General features: G+C 41.6%; 1 protein-coding gene across 1 annotated transcript in view; it reads left to right on the top strand.

Annotated features, from left to right (window-relative positions):
- DDAH1 (dimethylarginine dimethylaminohydrolase 1) overlaps positions 1-15,659 on the top strand; it is a 142,117-nt gene extending 126,458 nt beyond the window's left edge. The window contains exons 5-6 of the mRNA XM_003892135.4: positions 9,265-9,408; positions 12,564-15,659. Of these exons, the coding sequence (XP_003892184.1) occupies positions 9,265-9,408; positions 12,564-12,680 (261 nt within the window). The 3' untranslated portion in view covers positions 12,681-15,659. The remainder of the gene's footprint in view (positions 1-9,264; positions 9,409-12,563) is intronic.
- The last annotated feature ends 828 nt before the right edge of the window (positions 15,660-16,487 follow it).

The raw sequence follows: 16,487 nt of genomic DNA, 5'->3' as shown, positions 1-16,487 counted from the left end.
ACTACCAAACACTTATCAAACCATCAGATCTCATGAGAACTCACTCACCATCATGAGAACAGCATGGGGGGAACCATCCCCATGATCCAATTACTTCCACCTGGTCTCTCCCTTGACACCTGGGGATTATGGGGATTATAATTCACGATGAGAATTGGGTGGGGACACAAAGACTAACTATATCAGACAGTTTCACTATAATGTGCTGGGGAAAGATCTTTTGGGGTTGTATCTATTTGGGAATCTTTGAACTTCCTGTTTCTAAAACTCTTTCTAGACTTAGGAAGTTTAAAGATATTATTTTGTTAAATTGTTTTTCTATGCCATTAAACTTCTCTCACCCTTTGAACACCCAAAATTCAAATATTTTGTTGCTTTATGATATCCCATAGGTCACATTGACTTTCTTTTTTTTTTCTTTTTAAAGTACTGAAATTCTTCTTCTTGATTTAGTATCCTGCTGAAGTTCTCATTGTATTTTTTATTTCATTCATTGAATTCTTCAGTTTCAGGATTTCTCTGGTTCTTTTTTATATGTCTATCTCCTTGGTGAATTTATCATTCATATCCTGAGTTGTTTTTTAAATTTCTTTTTATTGTTTATCTGTGTTCTCTTGTATATCATGGAACTTCCTTAATGTTGTTATTTTGAATTCTTTATCAGGCACTTCATAAATTTAATTTTTATTGGAATCTGTTGCTGGAGAATTATTATGTTCCTTTGGAAGTGTCATATTTCCTTGCTTTTTTGTATTTCTGTGTCCTTTCATTGATATCTGTGCATCAGGTGTAACAGTCACTTCCTCCAATTTTTTAGATTGGCTTTCATAGGGGAAGACATTTTCCTGTAGGTAGATCTATGGTGTTGGTTGGTTGGGGCACTTTCGCTTTTATTCTGGGCATATATAGTGGTGTAGTCTCCACAGGATTTCTTTGGCTATACACCATCAGTGGTGTCTGTGATTTCCTCAGTGGTGCAGGCTGCAGTTGTTAGTAGAGGTTATGCTGAGGTTTTCCTGGGGATAGGATGTCAGGTGGGCCAGTCCTCAGGCCCTGCTGTTGGCAGCGGCAGACCAAGCATGCCTGTTCTTGGGTCCCAGGGTGGCATATGTGGGCGCCAGTTTTAGCAAGTCCAGACGGGCTGATTTGTGGGCCTCCAGGCAGCTTGCTTGGGTGCTGGTTATGGCAGCAGTGTGCCAATGACTGGATGAGTACTCAGGCTCCCCATGGGCACTCACTTATAATTGCAGTGGCTGCAATGGGCTTGGCAGCCCAGTCCCCAGTCCTCCAGGTAGTACATGCAGAAGATTGCCAGCAGTGGTGGTGGTGGCAGGTTGGGCAGACCTTCAGGTCCTGGGAGGATTGCCCAGATGCTAGCAGTGGTAGACAGGGTGAGGCAATCCCCCAGGCTCCAGACAGCATGCTTGGGTTTCAGCAGCAGGTTTTCTGGACCTGTTGTTAGGCCCTCTGATAGCATGCATGTGCACCTGGGTCAACCAATGGGGAGGGGCAATCCCTAGGCCCCCAGGCAATGTGCATGGGCACTGGGGGAGGACAGGGGTGGTGCCAGGCTAGGCAAGCCTTTTCTCAGGCCCCCCATGGGGCCCATGGGCCCAGGCTGTGGTGAACAAGGCAGAGCAATTCCCAAGCCCCAGATGGTATGCTCAGGTGGCTATGGCAATGGTGGCAGCCTGTCCTCAGGACACATGCTAGTGTGAGGTAGCCCTTCTACTATGGGAGCAGGGTTTTCTGTCAGTAACAGTGGCCCCAGGAAGTCAGGTTTCATGCTCTGAAAAACGTGCTTCAGCTCCCTTTGTCCCAGGATCAGTGTCCCCAGTGTGCAGGACAATGTGTGGGCTAGAGTGCTAGAGACCCTGCCCCTCTACTGGGTCCAACCTGCATTGCACCCTGCAGCCCTCTGTCAGTGGGGCTCCGGAGATGTGAAGATACAAGGGTTGCTGGGTCCCAGGACACAATGCAGTCTGGTGGGAAATGGGCTCTCTAACTAGCTGGCTATCTGTCCAGGACTAAGTGGGTACATGGGACCCAAGTGGGCTCCCTCTCTGGAGCAATGCTGCCACACGGACACCGGGAATACCAGTTTCAGGGTCCTTGGGGTTTGAGAGACTCTCATGACAAGGATTTTGGGAGTCAGTGTGGGAACATAGAACACTGGGAATCTCTCACTTACTCTTTCCTCTCACTAGGGACCCTCTCTGGACTTCCAGCTGATTCCAGCCAGGCTGTCTACCTTGCCTCCCTCTCTTTCAGTATCTCAGGTGTTTTCTGTCACTTCTCTGCTGAATTCCAGCATTCTCTCTCAGATGTCTATTCAAAGTATGATTATCTACTTGCTATTTTGGCTCTTCTTTGCTGGGGAAACAGGTGTCCAGTGCCTCTAGTCAGTCATCTTAAAGCCCTTCTCAGGCAGTGTTCATTTTGAACTAGTCTGTGGAAAGACTATAAAACATGAAAATATGCTATCAGTTTTAGAATGGTATCCATAGCTATATTGGCTCAGCCTTAAAAAGACCTCCAGGGCTTGATGCTGGTATGTTGTCAGGCTCTCAATACACTCTTGATGGATAGATAAATAAATGAATGATTTTAGATATGCAGTAGCAATAAAAAGTGTACTTGGGCATCATATATTGTATCAATAGAGTCTATAGTCAGTTGTTTTTAATATTGGTTTAGCTTTGATATGTTAAGATGGGTACATTATGTATTTATATATATATATATATATATGAAAGATCAATTATGGGTGACCCAAAACTGTGCTTTGAATATTCCCTAAACATCTCTAACTACCTTTTATATACATTTGCTTCAGAGTTTGACCAATAAGTTCTAAATTGTTCCACGAAACAACATAGCCCAGGATTTTTTAAAACATAATTACTGTAATACAAAGAAAGTATGAGTAAGAAGCAAGAGAATGGAGTGGGCTTTCAGTCCTTTGGATGAGAAAATTCCCAGAAATGTTGGGAACTGCCGGAAATGCCTGGTTGTTAATGCAACTTGCCATGCAGATTCTCTTGGGCTGAAAGCCAGACAGTTCCCACTCTATTTTGTGACAGCTCCACCCTGGGGAGCAAGGCCAATTCCTCCAACCGGCAGCTGTGTAACAGACCATGACAGCGTGGCCACGATGATTCTTAGAGCCATTTCCTCTCTACAGCTGTGTGCCTTCTTCATTAAGGAGTTGCCAATGATAAAAGTGAGGTTGACTCTCTTTTTACTGCTAGCAAACTCTTCATGTGCTTATCCTGCCTTAAATGATAGATTTTCATCTCCTGAAGGCACCTCTTTCCCTTTCCCACCTCACACTGCCATTGTGCCGAGCCCGAAGAGGGCGTACCATAAAAGATTGTTGAACAGAGCTGACCACTAATTGAGCCAATCCCAATAATAATCGCTCACACTAGTTTACATAAAGTGGAATCATTCCTTTGGCAAAATTCAGAAAGGGCATTTGGAACAGCAACTTGACTTCTGAGATCTTTCCCCCAAATCCTGTAGAACTCATTTGTATCATTCAGAGTTGAGTCTGGGGCCTCTCAGGATATCGAGTAATCTGCTCTTAGGGAAAGGAATTTGTGGTGACTGATGTGTGGAGGGTTTAGGTGTGTCTCCTTTCCATTCGGGCTTGAGGCACAGTGAGAAGCAGGAAGTACAGTCCCTGGGGTTGGAAAAACACTACATACAGCACTGGAGCAGTACCACCTCCTTCATGCTTTTTTAGGAAAAAATGTTGGAACACAGAACTAAACAGCTCAACAGCTGCATTCTCGGGATAGTTGAAATGGTGCTCATCTTTTAACAAAGCCTCTGTGCATCCACAAAGGGCGAACAGAACCTGTTCCTCGGCCACACTGTTGCTCAGTCCTCAGGAGCCCAAGCTCTTTGAGGTGATGCCCTACCAGGCGGGATGCGTGAATGCATCCTCACGGTGCCCATTAGGGTGTAAGAAGGGAAAGATGTTCGAAAGCAACACAGCCTTCCTGCATCTTTCTCTGCATGTTCCCTGCTGAATGGCCAGCACCCTTCCTTGTGTACATACATGTGTCTCCTGAATCCAGCTACAAATAAATGGTAAGCTTATTCAGACAATAACAACATACAAGAGAAAGGAAAATAATTACTCCAACAGGAAAGGAGAAACCTTTTCGTTGTCCCAAAAGACAAAATCTCTTTGTGTTTATAATAAGCACCTTTAGCTTTTTCAAGGGGGAAAAGCATATTTCTTGTTATCTACTGTTACCACTTCATAAATCCCTTTCATTTAGAAAGGCTATGCCTGACATACCTTTTGTAATTGTTTTCAGTTAAGCAGAACCACTCACTGCTACAAATGGGGCCTGTTCATTATTAAAAGTCATTTTTTGGGCATATTCTTAAATCTGTCTTAAAATGATAACCGTGGAGTCTTGATAAATTAATAGAAAAGCTTCTCCTAAGGTGGCTTTGTTGGTTTTGTTAAGACATTTAAGAGTAACTCTCAGTGGAATTTATCAGTAAATTACTTCATATATTCTCAGCATTAAATTATTTCCCCACTAAAGATATTATAATTCCTTTTCTCCCAGTAATGAAAAATTGAAACTGTCCCAAATAATTCTAAAGTAGGTACTGGCCTTTATGTTAGTAAGTATAGGAATGTCCCCACCAGAACCTTTAAATGATAAAAATAAGGCTCAGAAAAGGAAGAAGCATTACAGAGTGAAACAAAACAGTGATTAGAATTTCAAATACATGCCAGTAACTGAAGAAGAATTCAAATAGGAACCAAGTAGGGGAGAGGATTGTTCACTCAAGGACGTGAGGTTGGGGGATAGGGCAGAGCATGGAAACAGCTGAAGTCAACTGGACAGGCCCTGTCGCTCCAGTGACACGTGGTACTTTCTGAGATGGGCACAACCTTGGAGATTTTAGTTTGTTTCCTCACTGGTAAACAAGAAGTCAGCACTGATAACAATCCCTGAGAACACTTCCTCTGGAATGTATGACATTCCATAGTTCTGCTTTGTAGTCACCACCGGACATGCATGAGTCATGCTGAGAGGTGGGGGGATTTGCCCAGACCGCTAGATCCAGTGAATAAAGTCAGGCCTAGGAGATGTAGTCTTGCCGTGCTTCTTTCTCTTTCAACTCATCTGGTACTAAGAGACATGGGTGATTTATTTATCTGTAGATAAAGAGTACAATGAAGCATCGCAGACCACGAATTAAAATGGAAAACCAACCGGCAGTTATCTGGTGATTATGAATGGTGTGTGTGGGCCACAATATGCTACACACAGTTCTCCCATTTGCTTAGAAAAGTAAGTCAATGGGAATAACAGATTTTCTAGATTTTGTTTTGTTTGTATCTAGGTTGACCAGGTAGCAGTGGTTGTGCATACATGTTGTAAGGATCTCTCTGAGGTCCTCAAACCACTGGGGTCCTACTTAGTAAACCTCTGGCTCAGAGAACTGCCTCCCCAGTGGTCTGGAAGAAATTCTGAACTTCTCGGGTAAACTAGGTCCAATTTGTGTGACAGGATGACTGTCCTGTTCTGACTACAAACATCAGCAGACTGGCCATCTTGGTCCACCCTCAACAGCACATAATAAGCAGACATTTAGACATAGTGGAACCCCATTCCCTGCAACTGGAAAAAAGCATGTTTGTGAGACTGACCAAAAGCTATTGTCTACAAGTCTCACAAATCCTAACTGCCACCTTGCATATCGAGGCAGCCCTACTCTACTGTGAAGAAGTCAGTCTGCCCATTGGGTTTCTGGACTATTTTACTCAATTGGGGTCACAGCCTGACAGAGGCCTATGTGTTCAGTTTGATATACACAAAAGTTTTTATTTTCTTTCTTTCTGTGAATGCCCTTAGGTGCCACATACTCTGTAGGTAATTCCAGGTCCACCCCTCTGTTGTCTTACTTTGTCATCCAGAGTCATTTTAGTTAGGACCACAGAGTATAGTGCCCTTCTGTATGGCTTTGAAAAACAGACAAACCTTGGCCTCATTGATTTTAGCCATGTTTTTTCACATTAAAAATAATGAATTGTATTTCTATTTCTGGACATAGACCATACCTTGTTTCTCTGAGGGAATTCAATTGTTTACCCATGTGATTGACCACATAGTTAATCACAGTGCCCTCCTGAGGTTCTCCATAGCTTTTAAAAAGGTGAAAGGAATGAAGAAATGAACTAGTTAGTGCAAACATATTTTGGTCACCTGCTATATGTCAAGTGACTTGCAAGAAACAAAGAGGGACGTGAACTGACTTTTATTACACATTTAATTTCTGCTAGAAGCTTGTGGTAAGCATTTTATGTACATTATCTGTTTTGGATTTTTTTTTTTAATAATCCTCAGGGTTACCCTGTGGAGGATAGGTATAGCATTCCCATCTCATTTTACTGCTGAGAGAATTGAGGCTCACAGGGCATATGTGACTTTCCCAAAGTCACACAATTAGTGTGCGGCTGAGCAAGCCTTCAGACCCAGACCTTTCTGACTCTAAAGCCCATGCTCTGTCCACCTCATTATGCCTGGACCTGCATTCAAGGAGGTAGCAGTCTGGTTGAAGAGAGAGAAACTGCACAAAAACTCACAGTAAAATTTGTCCTTATTCCGAAAAGTTTGGGAACTTTATAGCAATTATCTCTCTAGGGGATCTAGGTAGAAGGGATGCTAAGCCTGCAACACTACTAGATTGTGTGTTAACGTAGGCCTTAGAAAGAAGGAAGCTGAAGAAGTAATTGTGCGAATATGGTGGGTCTAATCTTTTGTGGTTTTTAAGACTAAGGATTAGACTCCAAGACAGATTATCTGTGGCTCAGGCTGGAGTGCAGTGGCACTAACTCGGCTTACTGCCACCTCTATGATCTTCCCACCTCAGCCTCCTGAGGAGGTGGGACTACAGGTGTGTGCCACCACACACAGCTAATTTTTTTGTAGAGACAGGGTTTCGCCATGTTGCCCAGGCTGGTCTCAAACTCCTGGGCTCAGGCGGTCTTCATCTGTTCCCTTGCACACAATAATAAATGGAAGCTGCTATTGCTGTGTTTTGGAAGCAACCAAAAAGAAAATCTGCATAAGAAGAACTAAATTACAATTCATAACAAAGGAGCTACTTGGGTCTGTTTTTTTTTTTTTCTCTCTCTCTCTCAAGCTTCTTCATATTATTTCTGGGCATATCCATTTTATAAAGAGGGCTAAATTGAATATGTTGTTAATTTTCTTAGAAAAGTTAATCTTTAGGAGTGTCTTTAACTTCTTAATTGCCCACGTGTTGGATTAGATCTAAGGTTTCTAATCAGGGCTGTAAAGAAAGACCCACTCCATAGGTGATCCCCTCTATGGGCCTATCCCTTCAAGAACAATTTAAATTCAAAAGTGCAAGAGAGGTGTCCAGTTAAGTCCTCTACCTATACCAGACTGTAGCAAGTCATAATAGGATTACATATAAGAAAAGAATTAATGGTACTGCCAGAGAGTAAATAATAAGTACCAAGTGAATGTGAAAACGTAGGTGTTATGTAGTTTGTAGGAGATAGTTTGCTGCTACAGAAGTTGAGAAAGAGCAAAGTGAGATGATTAAGAAACGTTTTGAGTTGCACAGATCTGGGTTTGAATCTACCTGTATGACCTTGAGCAAGTTATTTGACCTCTCTCAGTGCAGTTTCTTCATCTGTAAAATGAGAATTTTGAGATTAGATAATAAATGTAAAATGTGTGGCGTGGTGCCCTGCTAGTTCTTATTGTTATATAATTATCTATTTTTCTGTCAGTTTCCTCCACTAAACTGTAATCTCTTGGAAAACTGGGTCTGGGTCCTGTTCATTTGTATGTCTCAGCCTTTCATACAATGCTTAAGCTCATCCCCATTCTTGATGTCACCTTCCATGTGAAGGGTATTCCATTATGGGATTGCTCTTGGCCTTTCTCCATCCTTGACATATTCCACACTAGAAGTGAATGATTTACCTGACTGGTGAGTCAGGAAGGGCTTACTGTGTGCCGCTCTTAGGAATGAATTTTCTGCAGGAAGTATGCTGTCTCTCTTCTGCTCTTCATACCATAAATCTTACTATCCAGTGCACCCATGACTGAGTGGGCATGTCTACCTAGTAATATGAAGCACATTTCCATACAAACACTGAAAAGGAAAAGTAGATGGGACCATAAAGGTAGATTAGAACCAGATTGTGGAAAAGATCATGTTATACCTTCCTAGCATGACATTTCAGCAGATTCCTTAAAACTGTATGGATCTTGATAAAGAGTAGAAAGAGTCTACATGACTAAACCCAAAATAATATTTGTTTTTGTGGGTTTTTAAAATTTGGATATTCTTGTTGTTAGGGGGAGGAGTGTTGTTTTTTGAGAGCTTTGATTATGTTGAGGAGGTAAGGATGAGGTATCAATATTTTAAATTTTGTGCAGAGTTCATTTTTGTGTTGTTTTTAAAGTTATTTTATGCTAAGATACTAATAAGTTCATAACGGACCTGCCAAGAAGGTTTTTTTTTTTTTTTCTTTCCAGTTGTGGTCCAGGGACCCTCTGCCTCAAAATTATCTGTAGGGCTTTCAAAATGCAAAATTCCTATGCCTCACCCAAAATCTGCCAAACCAGCATTCCCTAAGGGTGAGGCCTGGAAATATGATTTTCTCATTCTCCCCAGGTGGCTTTTATGCTCACTGTATTAAGGCCATCACTTGCCAATGAACAGGTGAATTCAGGTTAAAAATATATGAAGAGCAAAGCGTGTGTGTGTGTGTGTGTGTGTGTGTACATGCGTGCGCACACATGTGGTGTTACTGCTAAATCAGATTCACATTATCGACTATTCTGATTACTGGTATGGCCCTTCTTTCCTATAGAGGAGGCAGCCCTGCTTACTCAGCCAAAGATAGCAAAACCCCTGCTGGGCCTTACATGTGCCATTTTTATCTTACTGATAGGTCTTCTGAACAAAGACTAGAAAAATAATAGTTTTAAAACCTTAAAAGAAAAGAGAGACAAACACATACTTTTAAAGAACAACAAAAACCCTTGCAATTCTTCCAAAGACTCATAGCTTAATCAAGTTTTCCTTGTCTGGTTCTAAGTGACTGGAGGTAATAGACGGGAATTTGAACAGAGGAACAGCCTAAAGTGTCAGTTACAAGCTTGTATCCTACCACACTGCCTTCCTTCTGTTTGAAAGTGTGGGGAGATACTCTGCTTAGGCCTGCTTTGTTTCTCTTTATAGATCATGCAACAGATGAGTGACCACCGCTACGACAAACTCACTGTGCCTGATGACATAGCAGCAAACTGTGTATATCTAAATATCCCCAACAAAGGGCACGTATTGCTGCACCGAACCCCGGAAGAGTATCCAGAAAGTGCAAAGGTAAAAAAATATCCCTTCTGGCCACTGCAGCTGGGTCGGCCTCCCCGGGGATTTTTTCATAATGGAGTGACCAATAGGAGCCTCCTTTTCCTCTATACGTACCAAACCATTAAGAAAAGGAAGGATAATACAATTTAGGGCACAAGGAAAATGTGTTTCACTTTTCTCATTCATGCCATTGCTCACTAATGTATGCATAGTAATTGAGATGATCATGCCGGATAGTCAAAGCTTTTCAAATAATACTCAGATTTTCAAATAAGTACTCACCCAAGTCTATGCCCCAGCTCTGATTAAATGTACTTTCCCACCCTCAGATACTTATTAAGCATAAAGACCTACAATTAGATGGTCAGCGGTATCATTGTTTTCTGACAGAGCTGCTGAGCTGCCCCTCAGAAAAGGGCCATTTGTTTCTTTTCTTTTTTTTTTTTTTTTTTTTTTTTGTTTTGGAGATAGGGTCTCACTCTGTTACCCAGGCTGGAGTGCGTAGCACGATCTTGGCTCTCTGCAACCCCACCTCCCAGGCTCAAGAGATTCTCCCACCTCAGCCTCCTGAGTAGCTGGGACTACATGCATACACCACCACACCTGGCTAATTTTTGTATTTTTAATAGAGATGGGGTTTCGTTATATTGCCCAGGCTGGTATCAAGTTCGTGAGCTCAAGCAGTCTGCCTGCCTCGGCCTCCCAAAGTGCTGGGATGATAGGCTGACAGGCATGAGCCACCATGCCCAGTCTTTTTTTTTTTTTGAGATGGGATCTTGATCTGTTGCCCAGGCTAGAGTGCAGTGGCATAATCATGGCTCACTGCAGCCTCAAATTCCTGGGCTGAAGCAATCCTCCTAACTCAGCCTCCCAAGTACCTGGGACTACAAGCATGCGCCATTACACCTGGCTAATTTTATTTTTTGTAGAGACAGGGTCTCCCTGTGTTGCCTGAGCTAGTCTCGAACTCCTGGGCTCAAAGGATCCTCCCACCTCAGCCTCCCAAAGTGCACAGGCATGAGCCACCATGCCTGGCCATTTGTTTCTTTAGGTAGAGGAATATGAATGACCCAGAGTGGTGGGTGTTCATTGTCAGGGCTACAGAAAGAAGAAACTGCCCATGTTAGGAAGCAAAAAGCTCTTCATTGAAAAGATAGAGCAGGAAGAAATATAGTACACTTGAAATCAGCCAACTGGTCCCTCCAGGAGTCTCTGCGTTTGTGTTCCAATAAGGGAGCTGTCTCTGGATCTGAAATGCTTTTCCTGGTCTAAGAAAATCTCCCTTGTTTTTCAGCATACTCTGACAGTCTCATCTATATACTTTAGTAATTTCGATTTTACCCTACCAAGCAAACATAACAGTGCTCATCCATAGATTCTTCAAGTATCCATATCTTCTAGGCACTCAGCATCTCATCTCTGCCCAGAAGAACAAGATATTTATACTATGCATTTCAGAAGAGCTTTTAGTAATCATTGATCTTTTTTTGGTCTTAAGCTTTGCAAATATTAGAAAATATTTTATACTACCTTTTAAATATGCAATACTATATAATTACTAGACTCACTCTCTAATCACAGCCTCTTTCTGAGCAGATAAAAAGAAAGGGTGGGGGGAATACATAGATACTTTTTTCTATTTCCATGGCTGAAAATGTGACCCTGAGGAAAATAGAGGACTCCTGACCCAGGACTGGGGCTTACCCAGCTCTTAGAAGAGTAATGGATCTCATACTTTAATGCACATCAGGGTTGCTAAAATTGCAAGTTCCTGGACCCCGACCCTAGAATCTGCAATATCAACAAGCACGCAGTCACAGAACTCACTTTGAGAAATACAGGTCTGAATCATTCATCCCTCTTTAGCCACACTGATCATCTGACCTACCAGATGATTATTCACTGTCCCCCTGATTCAGCCGTGTGTCTCTCAAAAATGACAATAGTATTAATAATATCCCTGTTTACTGAGGGCTTCCCCGGTGCCAGGCAGGGTGCCAGGCATCCCAGGTGTATTATCTTATTCAGTCCTTGTAACAGCCCTATGGGGCAACATTACTATTCCAGTATTACAGAGAAGTAAACCAGGCTCGGAGGGAATGTCACTTCACTGAAATAATTCTTTAAGTAGTAGGTTGATGGAACTGGGTTTGGTACCCTACTCTGGCTCCAACACTCTTAATTAACCACTGTGCTGAATTTTAAGAAACACAGTGCTTCCTAAAGAAGCACAGTAGACTGTTATTAGGCAGTACACTTTCAAGTCACTTTGTTTTTAAAAATATGCTTTATTTGATCATCACAGAAAAATCTATTAACTGTTAATTGAAGTTCTGACTTATGCTTTCTATTAGTGTCAAAAGATGCTAATAAAATTTACACCTGTAATTTAAAAGCAATTTAACCTGAAATACTTGTTATATCTTGTCAAATTTCTCCAGTGGTGTTGGTAAGAAAATAAACCAAAAGTATAGTTGAGAGGGTTTTAAAGTGTGAAGAGAAGGCCTACCGTGGTGGCTTATGCCTGTAATACCAGCACTTTGGGAGGCCAAGGCAGGATGATCACTTGAACCCAGGAAGTCAAGACCAGCCCTGGCAATATAGTGAGACTCTGTCTCCACAGAAAATAAAAAATAAAAATTAGCCAGGCGTAGTGGTGTGTGTCTGTTGTTTGTCCCAGGTACTTTGGAGGCTGAGGGGGGAGGATCATTTGAGCCTGGGAAGTTGAGGCTGCAGTGAGCCATGGTCATGCCACTATACACCAACCTGGATGACAGAGCAAGACCCTGTCTCCAAAAATATGTAAATAAATAAAAATAAAGTGTGAGGAAAGAGTAATATTCAGACTGACACATGGCCACCAACTTCCACATACCACTTAATCTAGCAATGACAATGGCAGAGTAAAGGCATCTCTAGCAAAACCACATTTCTGACACATCTTTGGCCTTGAGGTTAAAGCACAGAGCTAGTGGTTAACCAGTTCCCACCAGCTCTGTGGGGATGACTGTGGGCATGTGTGTGGTTGAGACTGCATGTGTGTCTTGGGATTAAATGAATGAAAAGCCTAGATGCACAAATCAAATTGATTCTCCACTTCTGAGGATGGTAAAACAGGCAGAAACATAATCCTTCTTTTTCTTCCTTTTCCTTGATTCCCACTGTAGGTTTATGAGAAACTGAAGGACCATATGCTGATCCCCGTGAGCATGTCTGAACTGGAAAAGGTGGACGGGCTGCTCACCTGCTGCTCAGTTTTAATTAACAAGAAGGTAGACTCCTGAGCTTCAGAGTCCTCCCTGGTAGGCGGCAAGACCGCACAGGCAAGGCCAATGACTCTGTGCCCACTCCTGTTGTTTTTCTTGACAATCTACTGTGCCACTGTGCTACTAACTCTTGTTTACAAAATTTGATTCTAAATTGAATTGCTTCATTCAGCACCCCCACCCTCCCTCCCCTCCCGGTGGTACCTAAGCTGTGGATTTGCTACATGAATTAAGCAACCTAGAAGATATAGAGCTAATGAATTATCAAAATGTGATTAATCATAGTAAGGAAACACTCATTTAGTGTTTGTATTATTGGTGTGAAAATTATTTAGTTGTCAGTATATTCTGAAGAATGTCTTCTTGATCAGTCAGATAAGCTTGTTTGTTTTGGTTTGTCTTTCCCTCTATATCATGAATCATGTTTGGTTCCTGTGAAATTCCCTGGTCCAGGGATCCTCCTCCTTTCTCTTTTACTTCTGAATTTCAGTTAGTTACTTTTGCCTTTCGCTCTTCTATCACAGCCACCTTGACCTTGGGTAAAACCCAAGGTCTTTCCTTCTGGCTACCTTCCTGCAGGTCCACCCTGTCTGCCATTGTTCTCCTCTGCCTCTGACTACATCTGCCACCAACAACCCTCCCCTCACCCCTGCCAGGGGCAGACAGGCTCCTTAGCAGAACTGTGACTGAAATCAGCGCTGCTGTCTGGGGCAGTGTTAACTACACAGAGGCACATCCTGGCAGGGTTTGCCCCTGAGATCTAAATTCCAGAAGTAGGGCACCACACCTAGGAAGGTAAATCCAGTATCAGAAAATTGCTAAGAGATTAAAGATCAAGAAGCTTGGAAATATCCCATGGGAACAATGTCTTAGAAAGTCTTCAAGTCACATACTCTGAATTTTTGCTTCATTACTGACCATATATGACCTTGGAGGAACTCTTTTTTTTTTTTTTTTTTCCCCTTCAACTCATTTCCGTTTCCACCTACCCTGACTCACCCTGTTTCCAGTCTTCTACCCCTTGCAGTTATCCTGGTCCAGCAAAGTCATTTCTTTCAAAAGAGACATCATGTCTGAAAATGATTACTGGTAGTCCAATATGAGCCAGAGTAAACAGCTCCTTATGGTCAATGAACATGTTCAGGAAGCGATCACCTTGATGCTTGAAACCAACCCCAGACAGTGGACAATTCTACTTTGAAATATCCGTGAATATTTACGTGGAATCCAATTTAAATTTCTTCTCTAGCCTTTAAATTACACAACTTTCAACTGACACAGGTCTCTTATGAAGAACAATGCAGCACTGAAGGAAGAGATGATTCCTTTACTCAAACCTGCAGGAATCAGCCTATTAACAGGCAGGGGAAACGGTACTTTCCAAGGAATGGTAACTGATCCAGGCACGTTATCACATTTCCTAGTCATCTCCACCTTTCCTGTATTGCCTGTGGCTTGTTGTTTAAGATTAAGAGTCAAAGAGATTAAGAAATATCACTTCAAGTCTTGCTCTGCTCACCTCTATGTTTGCAGTCAAAGATTCCTTATGTTGGTGACCTAAAGAGAATTACTTTCATTCATTTCATTTCCCCTGTAGCAGATGGAAGTGAGAAACCTCTGAGAAAATGAAAACATCCTTAACCACTATCTTTCTCTTTTATTTGATGATTTTATGCCAGAAATTTGTAAAAGTTTTTTCTCCTCCTTCTCTTCCTTGTTGCTTAACTTTTTAATTCATGCCATATGCAGATAGCCAATTATGTGCATCCTGTGAATAAACCACGTCTTGGTCACTGTCATGTTTTGAACCATCTCATGAGAGATGAATAATATCTTTTTACCAGGGAGAGAATGAATGTTAGCCACATGCCCAAGTTAACAAAGAAAAAATGTTCTCAGCAGTCAAGGTTGCCCTTTTGGGTTAAATCTGGCCCTTCCTTGGCAAAAGCAAAAATTCTCCCTGTGAGAGCTCAACATCTCAAACACAACCACAGGAAAAATGGCCCAGTCAGCCAGTTTAGGCTTACCAGCATATAATTTTTAATATCTTTACTTCTGCCATCCCAAATCAAAGAACTCTTCTCTATTATGTTTAATCAATTGCAAGCAAATGGATTTTTCTTTGTAACAATTTGTTCTGCAGAAGACTGTTTTTCACTTTTCCTTTCTTTTGCTTCTGTCTGTCTTTCCTTCTCTTTGTCTGGAGAAATCACTTAGACTCTGTGTGCCTCTTCTGCATTGCATTCTGCTCTGCTACATTACCCGCTAGGCTGGCTTCTTTGGACTCCCTATGTGATTGATGATGTGAAAACCTAAATTACTTGCAACATAGTGTTACTTCTTTGATGTTCTCATTAGCATAATGTTATTTTTGAAAAGGAAAGATACTATCACATAAGTTTTCCTCACATCCATTGTGATATACACCAATGGATAAACTAACAGAAACTGCTTTTTGACATTAAAAGACATGAGAAATTATATTTAACTAAGTAAAAGTTAAGTCAGAATTACTTGGGTGATGTGATTCAATTTAGTTAAAGGATGATAAAGAGAAAATACATTATTTAGCATTATTTCTTCAGCTATAATGAATTGCTATAGAAATCAGGCAGATCTTTCTAATGTGTATTGATTGGTCTTTGCAGCTACTGTGAACAGATTACTAAGGCCATCTCCTCATCTCTAAGGGAGAAAAATAGTCTGTAGATGAATAATGTAAGGTAAAGAGTTGCATGTAAGTCTTTGTAATTATTTACTCTTTAACATTCTCCAGAACTCAGACATGATTTCAACATGGTGTTAGATTTGTGCATTTTATTTTCCTGACCACCTCATTCCAGTCAATGTATGGTTATCCACTCTGTGTGCCAAAACTAATCATGCCTTTCACGGCCCTTTAGTTCAGAGAAGTTCTGCACTGATTTTTAGTCTCTTGCTGTCTCAATCTTACATGTATACCAATCACAATGGAATAAAATGTGAGTTGTACTGTGATCAACAGCGTATGTCTCTTTTCTTTGCAACAGAAACTGCCATGGGGAATGAAGTCATCATTTCTTTGCTATCAGTCACGGGATATTTTCTTTTGTGCTTTAGGCTATGAACTTAGAAAAATAATGTACCTGTAAATAAATTACCATCAAAGCTTGGGTTAAAATAATATTTGAAGTGATACTTCATACTTCAGGCACACTAGGTCAGGAAAGCTTGAGTTCCCCTGTGCCTCTCCTCAAATGGTGTCCCTTTCTTCCCTTTCACTGCTAACCATATTCAGCACATAGTCAGTTACGTGGTTCAGTTATGCAGGCAGGTGAAAGGTTTTTTAATTTGCTCATACAAGAGTTGTTTTTGTTGTTATTGTTGTTTGTTTGTTTTTTGTTTTTTTTTTTTTTTGAGATGGAGTCTTGCTCTGTTACCCAGGCTGGAGTCCAGTGGCACGATCTCAGCTTACTACAAGCTCCGCCTCCTGGGTTCACGCCATTCTCCTGCCTCAGCCTCCCAAGAAGCTGGGACTACAGGTGCCCAACACCACGCCCGGCTAATTTTTTGTATTTTTAGTAGAGATGGGGTTTCACTGTGTTAGCCAGGATGGTCTCAATCTGACCTCGTGATCCGCCCGCCTCGGCCTCCCAAAGTGCTGGGATTATAGGCGTGAGCCATCACGCCCGGCCCCTGTTTTTGTTTTATAGTAAGCATCTTTTAGGAAATTTGAAGGTTTTTTAAATGAGGCTTTTTTATTTTCAACAAATTTTTTCAATCTGTATTGTTTTCTTTCAATAATTGTAAAAATAACTGCTTACTGTTAAAATTCAAGCAACACAA

Source organism: Papio anubis, chromosome 1, assembly GCF_008728515.1.
Source record: "Papio anubis isolate 15944 chromosome 1, Panubis1.0, whole genome shotgun sequence".
NCBI classification, from domain to species: Eukaryota; Metazoa; Chordata; class Mammalia; order Primates; family Cercopithecidae; genus Papio; species Papio anubis.
This window is presented reverse-complemented; position numbering and strand designations above follow the sequence as displayed.